Source organism: Dasypus novemcinctus, chromosome 3 (assembly GCF_030445035.2).
Source record: "Dasypus novemcinctus isolate mDasNov1 chromosome 3, mDasNov1.1.hap2, whole genome shotgun sequence".
Classification (NCBI taxonomy): domain Eukaryota; kingdom Metazoa; phylum Chordata; class Mammalia; order Cingulata; family Dasypodidae; genus Dasypus; species Dasypus novemcinctus.
In genome coordinates, this window is record NC_080675.1 from 170,626,106 (window position 1) to 170,651,256 (window position 25,151).

The 25,151-nt window shown below is 49.4% G+C and overlaps 1 protein-coding gene across 5 annotated transcripts in view; it reads left to right on the forward strand.

Moving 5' to 3' along the window:
* ABHD2 (abhydrolase domain containing 2, acylglycerol lipase) overlaps positions 1-25,151 on the forward strand; it is a 100,125-nt gene that overhangs the window by 63,614 nt on the left and 11,360 nt on the right. For all 5 annotated transcript variants that reach the window (XM_023587876.2, XM_004455220.5, XM_058294667.1 and 2 more), the window contains 4 exons: positions 1,092-1,259; positions 14,841-15,024; positions 22,354-22,446; positions 24,553-24,663. In XM_023587876.2, coding sequence (XP_023443644.1) covers positions 1,092-1,259; positions 14,841-15,024; positions 22,354-22,446; positions 24,553-24,663 — 556 coding nt within the window. The remainder of the gene's footprint in view (positions 1-1,091; positions 1,260-14,840; positions 15,025-22,353; positions 22,447-24,552; positions 24,664-25,151) is intronic.

Below are 25,151 nucleotides of genomic sequence, written 5' to 3' on the forward strand. Positions count from 1 at the left end.
CCCTATCCATTGGGCCAAGTCCGCTTCCCTGTTTATAAATGTTTTAAGGTTCTTTATGCACCTCATGAAATTGTGTACTAATTCACGTATCCTTATCAGCATTAAGAATTTTTTAATGGTTTTTATCTTAATTTTTAAAGGAAAAGTCACGCATGATCCGATTTAATAACCCAAACACTACTTTTCAAAAGAAATACGTATTCACATTTTTGAATAGGTAATTCATACTCATGATAGAATATTCAAAGGATATTAAAGGATAAACAGTAAAAGTATAACTCCCCCTCCCACACACACATCCTCCCCAGGCCCTATTCCCAGTGGTATCCACTGTTAGGTTTCCTGTGCATTCTCTCTTGTATCCAAGTGTCCGCCAGCCGTCAGAGCTAGTGCGTGTGTTTTGTTTTTTTTTAAAGATTTATTTATTTATTTCTCTCCCCTTCCCACCCCCCCCACCCCGGTTGTCTGTTCTCTGTGTCTATTTGCTGCGTCTTCTTTGTCCGCTTCTGTTGTTGTCAGCGGCACGGGAATCTGTGTTTCTTTTTGTTGCGTCATCTTGCTGCATCATCTCTCCGTGTGTGCGGCGCCATTCCTGGGCAGGCTGCGCTTTCTTTTGCACTGGGTGGCTCTCCTTACGGGGTGCACTCCTTGTGCGTGGGGCTCCCCTACGCAGGGGACACCCCTACGCAGGGGACACCCCTGCGTGGCACGGCACTCCTTGCACACATCAGCACTGCACATGGGTCAGCTCCACACGGGTCAGGAGGCCTGGGCTTCGAACCGCGGACCTCCCATGTGGTAGACGGACGCCCTAACCACTGGGCCAAGTCCGCTGCCACTGTATTTTTCAAAAGTACCTGTCTGTGATGGATTTGAAATTTTAAGGACCAGTCCTTTGCCATGAATACTTTGAGAAGCAATGACACAGGTAGCTCCAGCTAGAGGGGCAAGGTATTCTCTTGCAGAGCATTAAGTGAAAAGATGTATATTACCGTTCCTCCCACTATTCTGCAGACCAGTGATGTGCAGTTGTGTCCATTTATCATGCCACCGTACATTGGGTACATCTGATCTTTTTCTCCACCCTATAGATGACATCACCATGGTCATCTGCCCTGGAATCGCCAATCACAGCGAGAAGCAGTACATCCGCACCTTTGTCGACTACGCCCAGAAAAATGGCTATCGGTGCGCCGTGCTGAACCACCTGGGTGCCCTCCCCAACATCGAGCTGACCTCGCCCCGCATGTTCACCTATGGTAGGCACGGGGCATGGCCAAATGGCATCCCTCCCTTTCCCGTGTCTTGTGGTAATGCACTGCTGCTTCTACTTCTGCCTCATTTTTCAGTTTAGAATTTGTGCCCCAGCTACAAGAGTGAGTGGGAGCAGAAGAGTTGACGAGGTGTGCATTCGACCTGGGCGTGTATCAGGCCATGCCTCACGTCAGCCTTCAAGATGGGCACTTGTTGCCACCCCCCATCTCAAAGAGGCTGAAACCGAAGCTCCCAGGTGAAGGTCTTGGCCAAGGTCCCCCAGGCATAAGTGTGAGAGCAGGGAAGGAGCCAGGTAGACGGGGCAGCGGAGCTCATGCCCTCTCCATGCTACCCTCTTCTCGCTCATTCCTGAGGGTTCCGTGACTGGCCGGCAGCGGCTGTGATAATGCACATGGATGTCGGTGGGAGGGGAATCTGGCACGTTGGCAACTCTCTGGATTGCAAGGACCTTGAGAACAGGAGCTAGATCTCATATTTAGACAAATGTTCCTTGGCTGTAATTGAAGCCCCTTGTTGGGCTCTCTCTTCTGGACTCTCATTCCTGCCTCTTGCTGAGCTCTCCCTTCAGAGTATTTTATCTGTACACATAAAAAATAAACGCATCAAACATGGCTCTCTATATGCACAAACTTTGGGGACCTTTACAACCAAATTAATATATAATATGTTTTAATGAGAAACAACCTAAATTCTGTCTCTAATCTCACCATAGCTGTAATTTTTATTTCCTTATCCTCCTATTCTGCCTTTGTCTATATGTAAATGGTCTTCATTTAGTTGTGATCATAAGGTATACCTCTGGTGACTTATTTAAATAACTTACATTCACTAACATGAAGGTGCGGAGTCGTTACATTCGATTTCTTTAGGTGCCACAGTGCTATATTATTACTCAGAGTTTATTTAACCCTTCCTCTCTGTAGGGCATTTAGGGTATTTAAATATTTTCAGCGTTTAAATAATGGTGCTATAAATAGCTTGCCCAGAGAGCTTTTTTCCTTCCCTTTAATGACCTCTTTGGAGTAAATTTCCAGGAACTGACCTTTTCTTATGTTCTTGACGCATGTGTCAGGGTGTCCCCCACAGGGCTGTTCCAGGTGATGCTGCTGTCGGTGAATGCCAGGGCATCATCACCTGTGAGGGAGTGAGGGGGAAGGGACAGGTGGGAAGAGTGAGCAGGGCGGCTGCTGGGTGCCAGGTCGTGCTGGGTGCTCCGGGCCCGCTCCCTCCTTCAGAGGGCACTCGGTGCAGGCTCTGTTCTGTTCAGCAGCCCATCGGTAGCTTGGAGGTACAGGTGACTTCAGATTTACAGATGTCACAGGCACGCGGGACATAGGGAGGATGTGGGAGACAGAATTGGATCCAAAAGGCAGGAACAGGCCAACTCTAACAAATGTGGAAACGGTGGGAGTAATTACAAGGTCCTGCCCTTGGATGTAAATCCCCATCTGTACAGGTGGGGGGGCGGGGCTTGCCCGCTGGGCCTGGGACTGAGGCTCAGGGAACCCACTGGCAGCACACGACGTTCCAGCCAGGCCAGGCTGGTGATCCCTTCACTCTCCCACGGACAGATATTGAAGTTCTGATGATAAACCGAGGCCCGGAGCAGTTAAGTAATTCAGCAGGGGCGTGAGTCAGAAGCACTAAAACGGGAAGCTGGACCTGGCTGCCTCTGCCTCCAGGAGCACCTCAGAGCTCGGGGAACAGCGGCTCTGTGCTGTACCGGCCCCCCACCCCACCCCAGAGTGCTGCGCTGCGGGCCGTGGACCAAGAGACCTGACGGGAGGTGTCGCCAGACCAAGGCAGGGGAGCCCAGTGGCTCAGGGTAGCCTTGAGCAGTTGCTCAACGCCAGTTCCAGATGCTTCATGTGACGTGGGGTAACCGTTCAACATGGGTCACTAAGGCCTTTGCGGGCAGTTGCACATCTAGCACGTAGTGAGCCTTGATTGTACGTTAGGGTTATGCTTGTTCAAACCCTCGAAGGGCTGCTAATGCCAGCGACGGCTGACCCATGCTCTGCATCCTGCAGGGGGAGGCAGGACTACCAGTAGAGAGTTACGATGCCTGTGATGAGAGCACGAGAAGGGGGTAGAGCGAGTGCCTTGCGCAGCCCCGGCCAGCCCCCTCTGCTCTGCAGGCGAGGAGTCCTGTGGGAAGGGGAGGATTCTCCGAGCAGAGGTGCTTGATCTGTCCTTCAAGGCCAGGATGGAAGGAGAGAGTCGGCTGTGAGGACCATATGCCCAGCATGTGAGGGCCCGGTGGACTCGGAGGGCCCTCACATCCCCTACCCGGCCATGGAGAGAGCGGCAACCCCAAATTTCAAAAATAATTCAACTGTTTCCTTTTGTTGGTGGCGGTGTTACATTTTGCGTCCTCAGAATTTTAGAAGCAAATCCCTACGGTTTGTTACAGCTCAGAAATGGCCCAGAGAAACAGGCAAACTGGAAGAGAGGCAACTTTCCTAGCTTACGCTCTCCAGCGTTTTGTGTTCTAGTATATCGCTTACCTGTTGTGGTGCAGCTTTTAACGACTGAGGGGATAAAGACAAACACGTGTGATCTTAAAAGGCCAGAAGTCCAGAATTCAGACACTTAGCTGACATCTGAATAATAAACCATCCTTGGTAGCTTTGCAGAACTAGAGGAAGAAGGCGTTGGCGTTTCCTGAGGTGCTATAGATTTAATTTTTGTTGGAAATGAGTGTCCTTCATGCCTGTTCCCCTGGAGTGAGTGAGGAGTGCGCCTTCACAAAGGTGGCCCGATGCACACGAGCACGGCACACGTCTGTTACTTCTGACCAGTCAACTGAGGCAGCTCAATAGGAAGTGGGAAACCCTTCATTCTTAAATGTGTTCGCTGCCTGTGGGCTTCCTGTATTTCAGTACAGAGGTATTTGCTGACTCTTGTTTGCACGCCCAGTGTCTTTATTAATTTCGAATCACTGTTGCTTTGTGGTATGGTCTGAGGCCTGCTAGGACCTGCCTCATTGCTTCTTCCGAGTGTGCTTCCCTCTCTTTTCCTGTTTATTATTTCAGTGGAACTTTAGAATTATTTCGCTGAATCAGAAATTCAAGATGGACTGGATTATGCTGTGGAAACAAACAACCCCCAAATCTCAGTGGCTTAAACTCAAAGATTGATTTCTTCCTCGCGCTCCGTCCGTCCCACCATGGGTTGCCCGGGGACTCTGTCCCTGTCTTCGCCTCCTGACCCAGGACCTAGATGCGCTGGAGCGTTACTGGCCTAACAGGGAGGAAGGAGCCTGGCGCCTGAAGCATCTGCCCAGAAAGGAGAGAGAGAAACCGCTGAAGATAAACTTCTGCTCGTAATTTATCGGCCAAAGCACATGACACGGCCAAGCCTAACTTTGGTGTGGTGGGGAAGACGCATCCTGCCCAGGGAGGGAAAGCAGATATTGGGGAACTCTAGCCCAGTTCATCACTATTTTTATGTAGAAATTGTAAGTTAGAAATTAACTTGGAAAAGCCTACTTTCATAGTATTTTCTTTTCTCATCCAGGAACATGGTGTTTTCCTCAAGCCTGCCTTTGTTTCTCCCATAAAGGGTGTCAAGTTATCTTTGTCTAGGCCCGCGGTTGCCAGCCTGGCTGCACACTACACTCCCCTGGGAGCTTTTAAAAGCTCCTGAGGCCACGGCCTGGCCCCCAGGCAGGCTGAGGTGCACCAGAGCTGAGAGCCAGGTGTCCTCTCTGCTGATGTGACTGGGAGTTGCAGAAAGAGATCACTCTTGAAGAGAAGGATTTCCTAAATGGATAAATGGATAACTGTGTACTTCTGTGACTTAGGAAACCGTGTGCTGCTTTTGAAAGATTAGCGCGTTACGGGAAATCCTACTTGGTTATAGTTACCATTTCCCCAGCACTAACCAGCGCCAGGTTTGGCGCTCAGTGTCCAGGTGCCTTACTTCTCCTGATCCTCACTGCCTGGGCGGTAGATATTAGAATCCCCACTTCACAGGTGAGGAAGTTGAGGCTTAGGGAGTACCTGAAGTACCTTAAATACATGACCTGGGGTCACACAACTAAAAAGTGGCAGAACCAGCACTCAAACTGCGATTCTTTAACCCGACTCAATGCTTCCTCTAGTGTCGTGTTCATTTTCTACATAGGCTACTGCTCATTAGAATGTCAAGGAGCCAGGAGGATATTTGAGCTTTTGGAAAGATTTTTCCCCAGTTCAGTGGTGGCGAGCCTTACTGTTTTTATTAATAGCTATCACTTTTATAGCACCAGGTGTATGCCAGGCACGATTCTAAATCCTTTTCATGTATTAAATCATTGTCTCCCTTTTACAGATGAAGAACCCGAGGCACAGCAAGGCTGAGTAAGTTGCCCCAGATCACAGAGCTGATGAGCGGGAGATCCAGGTTTCAAACCAGGAGGTCTAGTCCTAGAGTCCCTGCCCTTGAGCAACGGGCTGGATTGCCCCCCGATGGCAGAGAACATGTCCTGCTAATATTTCCCAGGAGCAAGGAGATAGTCTATCTGCAATCAGCTATGTTTTAGGTTGCAGGCAAGAGAGCATGCAGAAGCTTCTCAGAGCCACCGCAATGGGCCTGGTGGGCTTGGGTGCTGGTTTTTGCTCATCCCGCATCCTCCAGGCCTGCCGGGGCCAGGCTCTCTGATGAGAAGGCAGGCGTGAGTCAGGAGGCTCCCAGTCCCGTGAGCAGCTCACCGACTAGTAGTTGGGGGAATAGGGAGGGGCTGTTTGGTACAGGCACCAAGTTTTTTGGCTGGGCATGTCCAAAAGAGTGTTTCCCAACTGCAACCTTTTAAAGAACAGGGACCAGCTTTTAGTTTTTAATTAAAAAAAAAAAAAGTTTATTAATCTCCTACATCTAGTTTATCACTTAAAGAGATAAGCACAGGAAGTGCCTGCATATGGAAAAAGCCTGTGTTTCAGAGTCCAACAGACAGGAATTTGAAGACCTGTTTCACAAGGGATGCTGAGAAGGTTAGCAGTAATAATAAAAATGTGTAACATAAAGTCCAGTGATTTTTCATAAAAAGAAGTGATATTGTCTTTATTTTCCTAAACACACTAACCTCATGTTTTTCTGTGAGCCAGCTTAGAGGAGAAAAGCTGAGCATTTACTTGAACAGTTAAATGACCTTGCTTCTACATCAGCTTTGTGCAAACACTTGCAAGGACCAGTTTGAGAAGCGGGGCATGTTGAGCATAAAGTTCATTCTTTTCTGAGCTCAGTCTGAGTTATGACTCTGTATACAGGGACAACCAGGCCCCCGGGGGTTATTTTGAAGGACACGGTGCTTGCTTTCCATCTGCACGACCTTCAGTATTGACCTCTTTGCCAAACCTGGTGAGCCAGGGGCAGGCTCACAGCCCCCAGTGAAAGCCACTGGCTTCCGTATTCAGAATCAGCTCTTAAAATGGATAGTGGGGGAGCAGGTGTAGCTCAAGTGGTTGAGTGCCTGCTTTCCACGTACAAGGTCCCAGGTTCGAATCCCAGTACCTCCTAAAAAAGCAAACTAACGAAAAGGAAAAAAACAACTCTCATTGGGGAACAGATGTAGCTCAGTGGTTGAGCGCCTGCTTCCCATGTACAACTCTTATTGGGGAACAGATGTAGCTCAATGGTTGAGTACCTGCTTCCCATGTACAATGTCCTGGGTCAATCCTTTGTACCTCCTTAAAAAAAAAGATAGTGGCAAGTTGTTATGTTTTATTATAGCAATGTTCTATTAGCTACATTTTAACCTTCTAAAAATTATTTTCATTCTTAAAAATTTATTCCTCACCACTTGCCCCAGTATAGTTCATAGATTTTTCTAAACTAGAAAATGCCTAATATTTCCATTTTGAGGAATTAGATTACAAGCCAGTTATATATTCTAAACAAAAATAACACATGAAACTATCAAGACAACTAGTAGAACCTACAGGGTGAAATTTAACAAACTGTCTTTATAATTTCCTGTTGAAATAGGGTGCTGTGCTATATCTAGACCAGATACACAATTCTATCCTATGGATAAGATCAATGAATAACACTTGGAAATGAAAGGTCTAAAAGTTTTGAAGATTTTTTTTGAAGTGCATTTATTATAAAGAGCTTAATCTGTCATTGGAATGCTATAGCACTATACATGTTGATTTAGTTTTTATTTGCTTAACCAGTTTTCTAACCCAGACAATGTTTGGAACGTAAGCATTTTCCTCAGCAGGAGACCAGTAAAATCAGGAAGCATCCTGCTCCATCTTTCTGCCTTTGGCCAAGTGCCTTATCCCAACAATCCAGCATTCAAGTTTGGAACAAAGTAGAGTTGAATTGACCCACCAACCAAGGAAATGAACTTGTGGTTTTCCTGGCCTTCCTTTCTAAGATTGACTCTTGAAGTTCTATGACTAGAAAGCCTGATCTGGATTTGGAGAGACAAAAATTTAGGATTTTTAAAATGTCTCCTACGTGGGGTGAAAAGGAATAAAATTAACGACCTGGCTTGGGCCCCTCTAAGGTGACAGAATTCCTTACAATCATGATCCTTGTAATCCATCTCTGACAAGAACACCAACCTGGGCCATTTGGGCATTGAAAAGGGTCTCAAAATAGTGAAGCTGCTTTTCCCTGTGAGTCTGGACAATGAAGAAGTAGGTCCTTCTCTTACTTCTAGTCTCGTGACTTTCTGGCATTAGACCTCAGGCAGACAGAGGTGCCTGGAATCACAACGTGGTCTTCTCTTGCTCGGAGGAAGAGCCCTTTAGCTTCCCACTGAATTTAGTGTTAGGACATGTTGTTCTGAAATTATCTTTTGGAACCTCAAGGTAACACCGGAACACTTTGTCTTGCTAGAGGGCAGCGTTGCGGTCTTGGAAGGAAGGAGGCCCTGTGGCTGGGGTGACCACATTATTTAGCCTCCCTACTGGGACACTTTTGGGAATGAAAGGGGACTTTATAAATAACTGTATCAGAACAACAGACAAACCCCAGGACTCCCTTAGGCAGATGAGGGTGTATGGGCAACCCTCCCTGTGGCATGCTATAGAGATCATCCAAGACCCGCCATAAGGAGCTGCAGAAAGTGGTATTTAAGGAACGTCTGTTTTGTTTTTACTGCTCAGTCCATCTTAAGACATCTGATTAGAGCATGAGCAGAGATGTTTCTATCAGCTTCTCCTACCTGCCATTTTAACTGATGCACACTCAATTTTGGATCGTATTCCTTACTGCAGATTAACAACTGTAAGGTGTTTCCTCTGCAGCAGTAGAGTCTACTAATGACAGAAGGCACAGAGGGAGGGAGGAAGACGAGACGGGTGAAGACAGAATGTAATGTGGATTTGCACAGGCTCAGCCATCTTGGTAAAACACCTGGCAAGATCATCAGCTGAGAGTTGCTGGACATTGGGATAGTGCTCGGGGCGGAGGCTTCGGGAATGTGCTGGAGAGTCAGGCAGGAGCGGAACTGGGGGGAAGCAGTGATGAGATCAAATACGTAAGGACAGCCACAAAGAGGGCAAGTTTAGGCACTCTGTACTTGGGGAAAGGAGGCTAGAAGCACTTATCTGTGAAAATCTTTGTTTCAGAGGCAAGGTCAAGGCCAACGAATCTGCTGGGCAAAGAGGGGCTGTCTCTTTATCTTGACAGCTCCTTTCTTCCTGAGTGACTCAGCTTTGCAGTAGCTTCCCCCTAGTTTTAAGAACTGACTCACACACTTTCACTCCAAAAATGGCAGGGGCTGCTAGGTCCCCACCCACCTGCCAGCGAGCCATGTTGTCAGCCTGACCGGCCAGTGAGCCATGTTGTCAGCCTGACCGTATCATTCTCCTGGATAAACTTAGTGGGAAAGATATTTAAGTTCTGCTCTCCCGTCCCCTGCACTGTAACACTGGCAGGTAGTGTGTGCTTTCGTTGTACGTGATTCACCCTTCCTTTGTATCCAGCTAGCATTTTTGGCACACCCACCATGTGCCAAGCCCATGCCTGCATGGAGGATACAGAGATGACTCAAAGTCTCCATCCACAAGGAACACCAAGTCTCTGGGTCCCTGTATTTTAGCCTCCTTAGTCATGTCAGGGCCATTTGGGGAAATGGCTTCTGAAATAGTAGCTTTCAGGCAGGCTTGCCTTATCTTTCTTTAAGGGCAATAGGTTGACAAAGACACGGGGTCTCTCCTGTTCTCATCTTGCCTTTCCAAGATGGCCCATTCTACTCATCTCACTCTAAGGCCAGGTGACTGTCACATTTCATCCTGTCTTTAGAAAGCAGCAGCAAAAGATTAGATAGCTAAATCGTGTGCCTGATGCTAATCCCATGAGGATTAAATATCTAGTACCTTATTAAAATCCTCCTAGTATTAAAAAAAACAAAACAAAACAATAGATTACTGCAGCTCTCAGTAAACAGTCCAGGGAAGGGCTCCCCATTAGGGTATTTGGTAGGGGTCCTGGGAGGACCCGGAACCTTCCAGAAGGCTGGTCCTGGAGCCGGACAGACGCACCATTCCTTTACCCTTCTCTTGCCTGGGCAAGATGGCAGCGCGACACAAACACCCCACCAGCTTGTTTGGCATCAGGCAGGGCTGGCCTTTTTTCAAAGTCAGGTGTATTTGGATTTAATTAAATTGAGACTCCCAAAGTGTCTATCCAATTAGCTGTAATTGCTCCTCAGTAGTGTAGCAAATCCGAGTTTCATAACTGCCCCAGTGACATCTGAACATCTGCTCTAGGTCTCAAATAATTAGTTTCAAACCTAAGTAAAGACAGCTAGGTCCAAAAGAACTCAGATGGTGAGAGAGTAAGAGTCTTTTCATGATTAAAAACATGAATCACTACAGTCCTATTAGGTTGGTTTGTGATTCAAGGCAAAGGACCTGGGCTTCGGAGTTAGACCTGAGTTCAGGTCTCGTGCCTCCGCTCGCTCAGTGTGAGGCTCGGCGAGTGTCTTCACCTCTTTGAATCTGTCTCCTCTTCTGTATGGGTTCAGGTTTCCAGCACAGGGCCTGGAACAGAGTGCAGGCATTCTTTTGCCCATTCATTTAGATGATGCGGATTGAGGGCCTACTAAGCACCTGGACCCACGTATACAGTAGGCAACAGTACCAATGAGATTTGCCTTATGGAGTTTATAATCTAGTAGACGCTCATTAGATGTTAGAACAAAACCTGAAGATATTAATAATTAGCCTCAGGATGAGCTACATTAGGCAGAAGGCCAAAGAAGTGGTGGAGAAGGAGTTGACTAACAATTTAGAATAAGTCCCCCCGTCTACTCTCTATGCAGGCATTTGTCCTGTCACAAGCCAGCTGCACAGTCCACTGCTCCGGCATGAGTGGTATGTTGGGTGTCTTTAGCATAGTTGAAACTGACCTCATGGGAGTTAAACATCTAGGGTTTTCTTATTATTTATTTTCACTAGATTTGCCTATTGGCTGGATTATTATTTCAAAAATAACATAAGCATGGGGTAAAAACCCTCAAATAGTGCAAAAGTCTATAAACAATGAGTGAAACTAAATCTCCTGCTCTAAACCCACAGTTCTCCTCCCCAGAATCAGTACCTGTTAAAGTTTCTGTTGGTCAAATATATAGCCAGGTATGTGTGTGTACATCTCTCTAAAACCCCTGTACACGCATGAGAGTATGCCATCCCCACCGCGTCTTCCCTGGCTCTCATCCCTCGATAAGATGGTTCTGGGGTCATCCTGTGCCCCTACCTCATTCTTTTTTTCACAGCAGTGTAACACTTCGTTTTAAAAGTCCTCTACTGATGGAAATTTAGGCTGTTGCCAGGCTTTTCCTGCTACAAACAGCGATGCAGTGAACATTCTTGCACCTATGTTCTTGTACACAAGTGTATATGTATCTGCAGTATAAAGTCCCTAAAAGTGGAATTGCTGGACCATAGGTCTGTAGTTTTAAAAACATGAATAGATGTTGCCACATGGCCTCCCAAGGGTTCTACCAGTGTCACTGCCATAGACGTGGACAAACCAGCTGCCTGTTACCCACACACACAAACCCCCCACACAGCCCTGGATAGTGGCAAACTTTGATATTTTCTAGTATTGACTGTGGAAAATGTTTTCTAATTGTAGTTTTAATTTGCCTTTATTTAACTGTGTGTGCCATGAAACAGGCCCATTTAAAAGACAATAGAAACATAAAATTGAAGATTTCTTCTGGAATCTTTCCCGTCAACGAGGACAGCCATTCTCCAAGTGTGGTCCCCAGACCAGCAGCCTCAGGGGCACCTGGAACTGGTCCAAAATGCAAGTTCCAGGGCCTCACTCCAGAGTTACTGAATCAGGAACTTTGGAGGTTAGGGCCCAAAAATCTGTGTTTGAATAAGCCCTCTGTTCGGGCCCCACTCTCAGAGTTTCAGAGTCAGTGGGTTTGGGTGGAGCCTAGGAAGATGCATTTGAATCTGTTCCCAGGTGGGGGGCTCTGCCAGTCGAGGGACCACACTTTGAGAACCACTGGGCTAGAGCATCGTTGCTGCAGTACTCAACCTCACCGTGGTAAAGAGGACCAGAAAGTACTTGTATGTATTTAGGGTTTTAAAGTGCGTTTTCATTGGGTGCTTGATGACCAGGAGGAAGTGCCTGGTTGTTTTTCAGGGCTGGGCTGCTAGCACGGCCCACCCACGCTGGAAACCTGGCTTGGAGGAAATGTTTGGAAAGCTGCTACCCGGCTACCGGCCCTGCTGCAGATGTTTCCAAAAGGCTGAACAGCGCCCCCTTCTGCGAAGGTAGCTCACCGCAAGTAGGAAGGGAAGTCTGAAGAGGGATGGCCCAGAGCAAAGCAGGAGGATGTCTCAAAAAAGCTTCTCATATCCGTGTGAGCCTGTGAGATCCTTGTTCCTCAAAGCAGCGGTTCTCAACCCCGGCTGCATGTTGGAATGACCTGGGGACCTGGTAAAGACCACCCAGCCCAGACCCCACCCCCAGATACCCTGACTTCATGAATCTGGGGAGAGCCCAGGCATTAGTGTTTGTTGTTTTACAAGATCCCCAGACGGTTCTAAAGTATAATCTCATTGATCAACACTCACCGCTTTAGAGAAACGTCTCCTAGAAATCTAGATTGGCTTTTTTAAAGGCTATGCTAGAATTCCTCATTTAAATGATATTTTTAAAAGAGAAAAGCATTACAGTCAGTTTAATAATAAGAGCTAACCTTCAGTGCTTATTCTCTTCCAGACCCTGGCTAAGGCCTTCGCATAGATCGCCTTCCTCAGTCCCCCAAACAGTATAAGGTGGTTAAAGTCAGTGCTTCCATTTTACAGGTGAGGAAAGAGGCTGAGAATAGTCTGGTAACTTGCCCAAGGTCATCTTTTCCAAAATGCCCTGATAATAAAAATCATCTGGGGTATTTGGTTGCCCCATCCCACTCCTGTCGGAGGTAGACTCCAAGCCTCCAGCAGGGAGTGGGGGCGTGGGGGGCCGCTGAGCCGTGCACCCAGGCAGCCAGATCACAGAGCCCTTTCCTCAGCCACGAGGCAGACCGCTCGCTGCCTACAGCTAGGGAGGCGGACAAGGGTCTCTAACGGCTCTCTCAATTTTTGATTTGCTGCATCACCTGGCAACCACGATACCAGCTGAATGTGTTTGAAGACCTCCTCTTTTAGGTCACAGCTCCCTATATGAAACCTAGTTCTCGCTAGGGGTAGAACGTTCCTTCCATTGCTACCTTTTTTAAAAGGGAAATTTGAATGAATCTGATCTAGGTAGGGACAAAAGTCTGGCATTTCAAATTCCAAAGTTAAGAGTTCAAGGTTCCCTCTGGACTAGCCTTCTGCTCCCTCAAGAACCTGTCACTGGGACCCATTCAGAGGCCTTGTCATCAAAACCCTCCCGACTCATCAACTTTATGGAAGGCCCGCCAGCGGCCCCCGCCTCTGCTAGGTGCAGGAGGGGTAAAAACTAGAGACTTGCTGCCCTTATACCTCACTGGAGAGGGAGACAGGCTTCCACGTCCGGGGAGCAGCTCTCGGCCCCTGTGTTTTCCCTTAATCATAAGCTTCTTTTGCCACTTTCCAAGCCCCAAAGCTCCAAATACTTGTAAATTGCGATTAAGGTGTAGGGTTTTGTCTGGGAAAAAGCATGAGGGGGCTTTTGGGGTGTTGGGAATACTCTGCATAATCTGGGCATGGTTACATGAGTGTGGACATGTAAAATGCACTGATCTGTGCACTTCCCTGTATGTAATTCCTCATTTAAAAAAAAAACAGAATAGGGCAGCTTTACGTGTATTGACACATACAGTTTCTAAGACATTACAAAGGGAAAATACAAGGTAGTGTATACTGCCATTGGTATTTTACAAAAATAAGAAACTTACCTTTTAGCACATCTTTTATTTCTTTTGAATTTTGTGTCACTTGCATGAATTATCTGCTCAAAAAAATTTTTTGTAATGTAGATTCCTAGGCCTGGTCCCCATGCTGCTTCTCTGGGGGGCAAAGCCCAGAACGCTCATTTCTAACACTCTCCAGGTGATTTGTGCATGCTGTGGTTAGAGTACTCCTGCACGAGGTTGTGTGGGCCTCGCTTTGGACACATCCCACTGCCAGAGGAAGACATAGGGGGCCTTGCTCGAGGCTCAAAGGCAGCACCCCCCATGGCTTGCCAGTTAAGGAAGCTGCTGTCCCACTCTATTAGGGATGTCAAAACTTGATCTGTTGCCTTTGTAAATCCATAATCTCATCATGCTGATCTGCCTTGGACATGCTTCTCACCAACGTCCCTTACTTTCCCTGTAGGGTTTTATCTCCAGCTGGTTCCCTGCAGATCCTGAGGTGGGGCCTTAGAAGGGTGCAGCCATCACCCAGGCGTGGCCATTAACCTCCTCCTCTTAGCAAAGCCGCTGAGATATGCTGTGGCTTCAACAGCTTCCCGAGGGGACGCCTGCTGAGATCATCCCCCCTGGGCAAGCTCAGCCCAGCCGTCCGCTCGTTCAGAGGCCCCCTCTGTGGGGTTCTGAATGGGCTTGCCTCCCTTGGCACCCTGTGCCCATGTCACCAAGCATATTTTACCCCAATCCTACAGAGCATCCTGGCGGTCCCCCTGGACTGCAGTTGGTCTTGGTTCCTCCCCACTCCGACAAGAAGATCCTGTAAATAACATCCCCTTAGTACTTCTCTTAACACCATGCATCATTGTACACATGGGTATAGCCTGAGAAGCCGACCTCAAAGGGCTTTGCTCTTGCTGTTATCTACATCTGTGTGCGAACATTTGTGCTCACGCACATCCTGCATGTCTGTTTTGATTTCCTTTAGAATCTCTACAGTTTTCTCACGACCCGTCTTTAAAGAGCCTCGTACAGCTGTTTGATACATGGAATGGAACCTCTGCTCGTGGGCATTACTGAGCCGTGTTTCCTTTCATCCAGGTGCATCTGGGAACGTCTCTCCAGGAAGCCAAAGACTGTGTGTGTCTGTCTGTCTGTCTGTCTGTGTCCCCATACATATACTTCTCTCTCTTTTAGTATATTGGCACCCACCTAATAATCCTCAACTTGCACCATCTCTAGTATTTGTTGCACCTAAAATGATTGCGTGCCCTCACCCCTCTGCCCACAGGCTGCACGTGGGAATTTGGAGCCATGGTCAACTACATCAAGAAGACATACCCCCTGACCCAGCTGGTCGTCGTGGGCTTCAGCCTGGGTGGGAACATCGTGTGCAAATACTTGGGGGAGACTCAGGCCAACCAAGAAAAGGTCCTGTGCTGCGTCAGCGTGTGCCAAGGGTACAGTGCACTGAGGTGAGTGGTCTCCCCCGCGTGTTCCCACTCCTTTCCTGCGCTGGGCCCCGACCCCCCGTCCTCACTCGCCTGTTGAGAAGCCCTGGGCACCAGGCACCCATCCAGTAAAGACCGTGTGGAGCACTGCAGCAGGGTGAGCAGAAGGTTCTGCATCTTGGACTTACCTTGTTTTGCTTCCACATCATACGGTGGAGTTTTCCTATCTGACCCCATAAGCCTGGGGCGGGCAGCTGCGTTTGGGGATCATACCTGTGATTGGATGAGCCCGGGCACCCCTTAACAGCTGCCGAGTCCCTGGGGAGATCTGGGAGGTGGCGTAATCTGTTCATGCTTCAGGCATTTCTTAGAACAGGGGGTTTAGGAAAGATCGGGGGCACTGGCCAGCCAGGCCTTGTAATCGGAGAGCCCCCCATGTGCGACGGAGTCGAGTCCCAGGGGCATCTGGAAGGGAGCTGGGAGAGGTCCTCTCATCTGTGCCTTCCTAGGCCTCCCCAACATCATCACACAGGATGATCTTGCCCCTTAGTTTCCTGCCAGCAGACACCCTGCAGCGTGGGTCCTAGGAGGGCAGGGTCTTCGTCCCTGACCCCCCCTCAAGGTCAGTCTTGTCCCTGAACTCGAGAGTCACTACACCCACACACACTCATGCATATGCTCTCTCTCTCTCTCTCTCTCTCTCTCTCTCTCTCACACACACACACACACTCTCACATCTCTCCACACTCTTCAAGTGCATTCATAGTTTTCCCTTTTCTTGATGGTCATGCCTTTTGTATGACAAATGGATTTGACCAGTTATTAAAGATCTCTTGAGGAAATCCAGAACCACACAAGGAAGTCAAAAAGTCTCTCTTAGCGACCCTAACATCAGACTGTCCTTAGAGTTAATAAACAAATCGCTCATTTTTGCCTCATCTGTATCTCTCAAGCTTCAGTTTAAACTCATTTCATTATTTTCTGATGTATAAAGGCTGCCGGTATTATCTCTAAAAATACACAGTGCACACATCCAACGAGCAAATGCAGGCTCAGAATTCAGCCTCTGCCTGTGAGGCTCAGACCTGGCCAGAAAGAAGGATGTGAATGTACCCAAAAGTGGACATGGAGAATAACCCTGGTGAAACCCTCCCTGAGTTCGAAGACAAACACCTGGGTTCCAGGTTTCCTCATCAGCAATCTGGAGCCGACACTAACGATAAATGAAGTCTCCCTTCATTAAGAATCACTTGGGAGCTGTGTTAAAATAATCCCGTTGTTCTGAGTCCCACCCCTGGAGGTTCTGCTTCATTAAGCCCGGGGCATGCCGCACAGTTCCCAGGCGATTGATTCCTGGTGTTGAGCCGCAGTTCGCAGCCCCCGGGCCCGTGGTCTGGTGGTCTGCCCAGCTCTCGTGTCCCAGGCCTAGCTCAGTCCTCTCGTCCTCCTGTCAGGGTCTTCCCTGTACCCTCTGGGGAGCAGCTGAAAGGAAGTATTCAGATTCAGGTCTCGACTAGAAATCGTCAACTCCCAACTCATTACCATTCTATAACCAGAATTAACCGAAGTCCCACCCTGTCCAGTCACTGGGGTAATGAAGAGGTAAGCAACGGGGCCACCCTGGGATCCCAGGGAGCTAGGACTGCAGGAGCTGGGCGTAGGCGGGGGCAGCCTCGACTTTCTCACCTGCCACCTGGTCCAAGCCTTTTCTCATCTCCAAAAAGGGAATCATTAGATTCACCTCCTAAAACAAGGGTTGTGAACCCGCAGCGAACATTTACATTGTCTTCCGAGAACACTAAATTTGATCAGTAGGAGGAGGTGCAACAAGTTTTCATTTTTTTCAGTGCACAAAACCTTAAATGCCAGTGGCTTCATTTTCTTTTGCTGCAATAGCGCCATCTGCTGTTCGCAAGAGCACATGAGCATGTTTGGCGAACTAAGATTGTGAAAGTGAAGAAGGTTCAAGAAGCAGGTTAACTGGAATCTTTGCAGACGTAGTCTACAATGCCCCTCCCGGGGACCTCAGAGAGCTTCATATATAGTTGTATATATTATCACTTATGCTCACATCAGCCCTGTGCAATAAGGAGAAAACCTGGGGCACAGATAACTAATGTCAGAGCTAAGATCTTACAGTCAGAGAGACACCATCCCCCTTTGTGTAAGGTGCCACCCACAGCTCAGGTCCCCTCAACGTTTTAACAAGATGCAGTCATTGAAGGACAGTGCCTTCCTTTAAGCCAGTGTAACCTTTTCTTTCCCAGGCTTCAGTGCTGGGATGACAGCAGCCACGCTTCATTTATGCCAAGGCAGGGCAGGGAGGGCCCATCTGCTTCTGCAGGGGCCACAGGCATTTGATGCTTCTGGTAAATTCCTCCTCATGGAGTCTGGAGCCCTGCTTGCACAGTGACCACCCCCCTCCAGCTTCTCGTCCTGGTAGTGGGCCTCCTCTCTACCCAGAGCCACTCGAAGGCTCAGAGAGAAGCCAGCGCCTGCTTGCTGTCACCGGCAAAGTCTAGCTGCTGCTAAACAAGCTCACATTTCACCCTGTGCTGAACCACTGAAGGAGGGTGGTGCCTGCTGGACTTAAACACGTTCCCACGACACAAACAGCTGCCAACTAGCCTTGGGAATCTGGTCAGACTCAGTCTCTCTCTGGTTTAATCAGTCACTTGAAAGTATATTATGAAGATTCTTGATTATAAATTCATCCAGTATGAGTAGTGGCCAGAGAACGAGAGGGAAAAGCAGTGGTGCCAGATTAACCACAGATTAATTCATTGATTCATTCAGCTAGACATCTTTCTACCTTTCTAGGTAATAGGACACAGCCATGAACAAAACAGATAAATCCCCTGCCCTCATGGAGCTTAAAGAACAGGGACAGGAAGCTTTTTTGGTCTGGTTTCAGGTAAAACCAACTCTTCTTTCTTGAGGAAGCCATCAATATTCTCGCAGTGCAGAATCTGCCAATAATAATAAGACAATTAAAGAGATAATCTATGAGACCCTTACTGAAAATTGGACTGGCAGCCCTTAATGGCCATAGAATATTTACAAAGCAGCAAACATACAATTAATAAATTACAAACTAGGCAGATAGGCACTGATAGGTAGTCCGCAGTCAAATGGGGGAGTCAGGGGAGAGGGATTTTGGAAGGTCAGGGACGGAAGACAGTAGCACAGAGGCCAGGGGGCGGGGGTGGCAGAGGCCGTGGAAGGACACTTGAGGAACTATCCAGTGAGCCTTTCTAATCTCCCTAGATGCAGGGATGCTCCCTGCTAAGTGAGCATGTTAGCATCACTTAAATCTTGGGCACCATGATGTGTCAATGTTTTTAGCAAGGTCTTCCTGCAACAGCGAAGGGCCAGGGGCTGCATTTTGTGCCAACTGAATAAATATCCTCTTTTGCTTTTAATAAGCAAACTCCAGACCATATGTTTAGGTTGAAAGCAAGTTCGTAGAGTTACTCTGTAGAATTGTACCTTCATAAAAATCTGTGTTTATAGTTGAAGAGCTGTAAAATAACTTTAAACAGCCAGTAATTTTGTATCCAGGAGCCAAATCAAAGGGAAAAGGCTCCGTAGAGCAGAACTGCAACCTAGGAAACAACTTAGCTTTTCCACCACTGGGTTATGAAACTGACCAAATGGTTGCCCTTAATCCCGCCAAGATTTTTATTTTCAGTCAGAAAAACAAGGGTGCTGTGTACATATCCTTGGATGCAGTAGTCCCATTCCTATGAAAGTATATCCTAAAGGCAAGTATTCTGGTTAAGAAGCAAGGGCATTGGCGGGTGGCCATGCCTGCCCTGAGCGCCATCCCTGCCCCTCCTGCCACTCCCCGGGACGGACGAAGCCCCGCCAGGCAGGTGCGGGGCGTTCTGGCCCACTCCCGAGGGGGCACAGGGATGGTTTCTTCTGCCCGGGTCTCTTGGGTCCAGAGGCGCCACCATCTCCTCTTTTAGAGGCCACAGTGTTCCAGAACAGAGCCCTGTCCTGTGCCCCCTTCCTCTCCCTTAGAATCTACCCAGACTTAGCCTTGGTCAGGAATGTCCCCTCCTTGTCCTTGCTCTCTGGTCATCAGCCCCACCTGGGGGCTGGCCCGGACCTGGTTTTGCCCCCCTGTGGTATTGCTCTCCCAGTAGTGCTCAGTTAGAAGTAATCCAAAATGACCAGCATTGGGGATGGTTGAGTAAATGATACACTAATCCAGTAAAATGAGGCAACTTTTCTTTTCAAAAATCAAGAAAATGTGTAATAACAGTAGGTGCATAATAAAGAGGGAGAGAGTAACCATGTAAAAATAAGACTGCACGTACAGAAAAGTCTAGAAGAAGCCCCCCTCCCAAATGAAAAGTTCTTATGTTGTCATGGTAGCAGGCTGGTAAAAGATTTTTTTAAAATTTCTCTCCCCTTCCCCCCCCCCCACCAGTTGTCTACTCTCTGTGTCCATTCTCTGTGTGTTCTTCTGTGCCCGCTTGTATTGTTGTCAGTGGCACCCAGAATCTCTTTTTGTTGCGTCATCTTGCTACATCAGCTCTCTGTGTGGGTGGCGCCATTCCTGGGTAGGCTGCACTTTTTTCGCACTGGGTGGCTCTCCTTGTGGGGCACACTCCTTGCACATGGGGCTCCCCTACGCAGGGGACACCCCTGCATGGCAGGGCACTCCTTGCGCTCATCAGCACTGCGAATGGGCCAGCTTATCACACGGGTTCAGGAGGCCCGGGGTTTGAACCCTGGACCTCCCACGTGGTAGGCAGATGCTCTGTCTGTTGAGCCAAATCCACTTCCCAAGATTTAATTTTAAGATTTCCTTACCTTATTACTTTCAAGGTTTTTTCTTTTTTTCTTCTTAAATCTCTTCTAGAATATTGCCTAGATTCACATCCCATAAATGCATCACCAGTCAATCAGCAGGGTTCCTGTCTTCTTTTCCCTTTGTGGAGTATTAGGGTCATACTTACCCATCCCAGCCTTCTGGAACCTCTCTTGTTCTCATCTTTTATATTTTCTCAAAGACCACAGGAAAGCTCTTCCACTGTTTTCTCAGTCTGCCAGTACCCTGAGCTGTCATTTGTTTGACAAACCAGAATTTTAATAATAGGGTATCGAACTCCCCACATCCCCACCACCAACTTCAACACTGAACTCGCAGCCACTCTTCTTTCCTACGTCCCGCCCTGTCCACTCCCCCCAGAAACCGCATTACTTTAAAGCAAATCCCAGACATTTCTGTAAATATTTTATTGGGTAGCTTTATAAGACTCTACGGACTTTTTCTTAAACATAGCCACAATACCATAGTGACACCAAAAAAAACACAACAAATTCCCTGGTGCCATCCCATTTCTAGTCAGTGTTTATATTTTCCTGATTACCTCATAAAAATTTATTTTTAACCATTGACTTGTTTTAATCAGGCACCACATAATGCCCACACATTGCATTTGATGACTTGCCTCTTAGATTTCTTTTACTTCCTTTCAGTTTGTTGTTATTGTTGGTGTTGAAGAAATCAGGTCTTCTTTTTAGCATATGGAATGGCTGCTTTGTAACACATTGATCTTGATTGTTTTATTAAACCAATAATAAGTTACATTTAATCCCTTAACTGTAGACCCAAAGGTTGTAGAAAGAAGCCCCTAAATATACTGAGTGATAAACCAAAGACACTTAGAAATAAATATTAGCCAAGACTGGCAGTGGGGAACCTTGGTCCCAGCATCCTCGTCCCTGTGCCTTCTGCAGCCCCGGGCCTGCGTGAACCCCCAGAGCCTCTCAGCAAGCAGGACCTGTATGTGGCTCAATCCAAATCTCCTGCAGTGCTGGACCATTGCCAAGTTTACGGCTAGCACCGCCCTCCCTTCCAATGCGGAGGTGTACTAACAAAGCAGGACCAGCACACCGCAGAGACGAACATCAGGAGAAAGCAGGCTTCAAAGAGCCACCTGCTCTCTGGGTGGGACAGGTCCAAGGTCAAAGCAGGAGGGGGGCGGCAGCGACACCCCATCGTTGGCTGGGTGGGCCCGCCCCTAGACCAAAGGCAGGCCCCCAGGGCTCTCTGGCCTGGCCTGGCCTGTTGGCGGGTGTGGGTAGGGTCGGCCCCGGCACGCTTACGGCCGGCCTGTCACCCTTTGAACGCCATGTTATTCGTCACTTTGCGCTCCAGCCCGTTTTTTAGGAGCACTTCACAGCCCATTAAATCCACAAGTTCTTTCACTTTTAACTCCTCACTACCTCTTCTATGTTTTACGGGAAGTGTTTGCCATTCCAAAGTTGACACGTGGCAGCTTTGGGGAACTTACTCTTGAAAACTCACAAATCCCCACCCAGACCCCCCTCTTGACTCTGGAGGATGAAGCTAGATTAAGTCCCAGGGTGGAACTGCGCTTCGGGACTCAGAAAGCACCTTCTCTTCAACTCCCGTGGGCTCCGTGGCCAGCTGCCTGTGTTTGGCTTCACACCCAAGGGAGGACACCACTGAGGGGGGAGGCTGAGGCAGCGTGGGAACTAGCCCTGGTGACTGTCCGCCTCACATGGTGCCCGAGGCTGCTGGCGAGGCAGGCGGTGCCGTCCCCTGGGTCCGCAAGGGTGCTGGCACCACACGGGCCCTGACCTCAGCCGGGCCTCGGTGTTGCAGTGTGTCCAGGGCCCGCCACGCAACCTCTCGGAGCCCTTGGCCTGGGGGTGCTGTCGCCAGCCTCACCCCAGCTCTTAAAGACTCCTCGGCCAGCCCCACCAGCTGGGCCGGGAGGGCGCCATCGCCCCCCTACTGCTTCCTTTTTCTTGCCCCTTCAATGTTCTAAGGCTGAGCAAAGGAAGGACTGGCTTGCACAAGATCTAGTTTTACCTTTTCCCGTTGTTCCTCAGACAGCAACGAGAAGTTTCTTCAGGTTTTTCCTGCCTCTCCCCACCACCCTCCCTTACCCTCTCCTGTTATTAGCTGCCTGCAGTGCAGAAAGCCCTACAGAGGACATGTTCAAATGATGGTGGAAACAGGCCCTGGTGGCAGCAGCTCCCGGTCCTGCCAGCCCACCATGACTAAGAGATGCCCAGGGAGCTGGAGGGGTGCGTTGGTCACTTTGGCACCAAAACCTCTGCCCCAGAGAGGCTCCTTGCCGGGGTCCCGTGCCACAGCGTCGTCAGGGCTCCTCCGTCGGTTTCTCTAGAGTGGCAGTCTGGGCAGCTCACAGCAAAGCTCCAGTTCTAACACGGGGGCCAGGGCCGAGAAAGCCACCGCTCTCCCACCCGCCCCTCACTGCAGCCGCGCGTGCCTCCGCCTCCTGGCCGGCTGCCCACTGCCCACCCCACGCCGCAGGCTCTCACGCGCACTTTGTGGTTCCGCAGGGCCCAGGAGACCTTCATGCAGTGGGATCAGTGCCGCAGGTTCTACAACTTCCTCATGGCTGACAACATGAAGAAAATCATCCTCTCACACAGGTACCGTTAGCTGCCATGCTCTCAGGAGGCCAGCAGCTCCTCTCTGAGCTGCTTTAGGAGTAAAAGGCAGAACCCCCTTTTCTCCAGGGGTTCTGCAGCTTCTCTGCTGCCTGCATGTGTAACTGGGTTAGAAACACACGTGTCCCAAGCTACCAAGCTCACCAGATCGCTTTCCACTCTCGCGATGCCCAATGAACGGGACAGGAAACCGCCCGGCGCCCTCCGTTCCCAAGTTAGATAACCCTGAGGATGCCATCAGTGTTGGGGGAGCTGTTGGGGAGCCCTCCTCCTCAGGTGCTTGACTCCAGTGGCCCGCTCAGCGCCTCCAGGCTCACGCCCCGACGTAGTTGCCGCCCCCTTCCTCCCTCGACGTGTCAACACCTGTGCGGTGCTTGGAACGGTGCCTGGCACGCAGCGGCTCTCGATAAATGTTAGCGGTGCTTTTCACCGTTGTGATGAGGACCATCATCTCCCTCCTTCCGCTGGGCTGGGCCACTTACACCCGCACAGACCCCCGCCTGCCTCCGGCCCCCACCGCACTGCCCGCCCTCACGATGTGCCCTTCCCAGCACATCTGCCCGCCGGGCCTGGCCCACCCTTTAAGGCCATCTCCGTTCTCCTTCCTGGCGTGCAGCCAACCCCTCCCCACCCCTCAGCGGCTTCTCTGCTGTCCCCTCTGCGCTTCCTGTGTCGGCAGCTAAACTAAACCAGAGGCCTTGGGCACGTCTTGATTTCCCCCAGAGCCTGGCACATGGGGACACTCAAAAAATACAATTTGGGCAGTGTTGTGGTTCCGCTCTAGGGAAAGTAATCTAAGCCAGCAGTTTCTTACTCTTTCACCTGTTAAGAGAAAAACTGGTGCACCTGTCCCGGTCACGCACACAGAACGAGGCCCCCCGCGGGCGGGTTCCGAGGCCCCTGGGCTGCAGCACACATCCTCAAGCCCTCGTGGGGGAGAGAAGGGCTAGAGGCGGAGCGGGACCTAGGGCCCGTCCTGGCGGGACGTAAACTGTTCCCACTCGGCTGCCGTTGTTTGAGCACCTCCTGGAGACACTGAGTCGGGTGCGGCACAGCTGAGGTCTGGGTGGGCCCGGGGACTCGCCGAGGCTGCGCAGCCAGAAGGGGTGAAGTCCCGCGCTGACACCAAGTGCACATCCCCCCAGGGAACCTTTCTGTCTAAATTAGTCCAGAAGCGTCCTTGTGAGAATAATAAATTGGGAGAGTCCTTTGGATGTGCTCTACGTGTTTATACGTTTTTGACATTTACTTCAGAAGTCCAAACATTTAGAAAGTTTGGGGAAACTTTAAATGGTGAAGTCCATCCTGTAGCTATATATAACCTTCCTAATAATCTTTTGGGAAAAAAATGAGACGCTAAAGAAACGTGTTCCTCTTCTTTTGGCGAGGTTGTGAATGGAGAGTGGACTATTGAGTTCCCAGAATGAACCTTCCTTGCTGTAGGGCCAAATCTCCAAGTAAACCCAGTCCTCCTTCAGCCGTGGCAGAGAGAGCCTGCCAGGAATGGAGTCTCAAAGTGGCACCTCTCCTTTATTGTCATCCTCTCAAGATGGATTTTCTCCTTAATAGAAAGTTACTCTACCAAGCGTGTGTGAGCTTTTTAGTTAACACATTGGAGAACTGTTGATTTGCCCGGGCACTGTTGGGCTAGCCATTGTCTTCCTCCTTAAAGGACACAGTTTATTAAGGGAAAGGGTTCCCTGCAAGGTGGGCAGGGGCCCACCAGGGTAAGGACGAGGCCCCCACCGCCCACCCCGCACCACAGAGCGGTGACAAGGGGCCGATTCTGTCACATTCAGCTTGCCTGCCACCAATCTTTAGTTTGGCCAGGGCCTCCACCATGACACAGAGAGCACCTTTGCCCCAGATAGGGAGATAAGGTCTCGGTGTTCATCTTTCTGCAGTTACTCCAAAGTCACCAGTGCAAGCTCATCCTCCAGCACATCCTAAAGGCTAAAGGGATCTCATTTTAATTTTTCCATTTATGCCTGTCAAAGACTCTCTTCTGGCTTACCTCTGGGCAAGGAAGCCGGCTCTGCTGTGATTATCAGCTTGTTTGTAAACCTCTGCTTTTGTGTCTCGTTCTAGGCAAGCTCTTTTTGGCGACCATGTTAAGAAACCCCAGAGCCTGGAGGACACGGACCTGAGCCGGCTTTACACAGCCACGTCCCTGATGCAGATCGACGACAACGTGATGAGGTGCGTCTGGGCGGGTGTGGGAAGAAGGCTCTGGCAGGTTCCAGACCAGCAGCACAGGCTGGCTCCGCCCAGCCTGAGCCGTTAACTCCACCCCAGGCCAGCGTTTTTAAATAAGTTTCCAGTGCTTAAAACAGACGATTTCACAGAAAACTCCACGTTTCTAGTTCCTCTTGGAAAACAGGACAAGGACCTGTCCACTAACTGAGCTGCATCGCCTTGGCTGTGGAGTGTGTGTCCTGGCTGTCCTCACCCCCCTACACCCCCCGTCGGTCCTCGATGGCCAGGCCACTGTCGGGGCCACAGACCTCTGCGTTTGCCTGGGCGAAAAGGACATGTTTCCTGTTCCCGTCCATCTCTCTATCAAAAGCAGAAAAATCTAGACAGACCAAGAGGGCTGTGCATCTCGAGAGAGGTGGACGGCGCCCCTTTCTTTGTGGCCGTGAAGTCTCCTCCTCTGGGGGTGGTCGGTAAAGCCCACCCACTCCGCC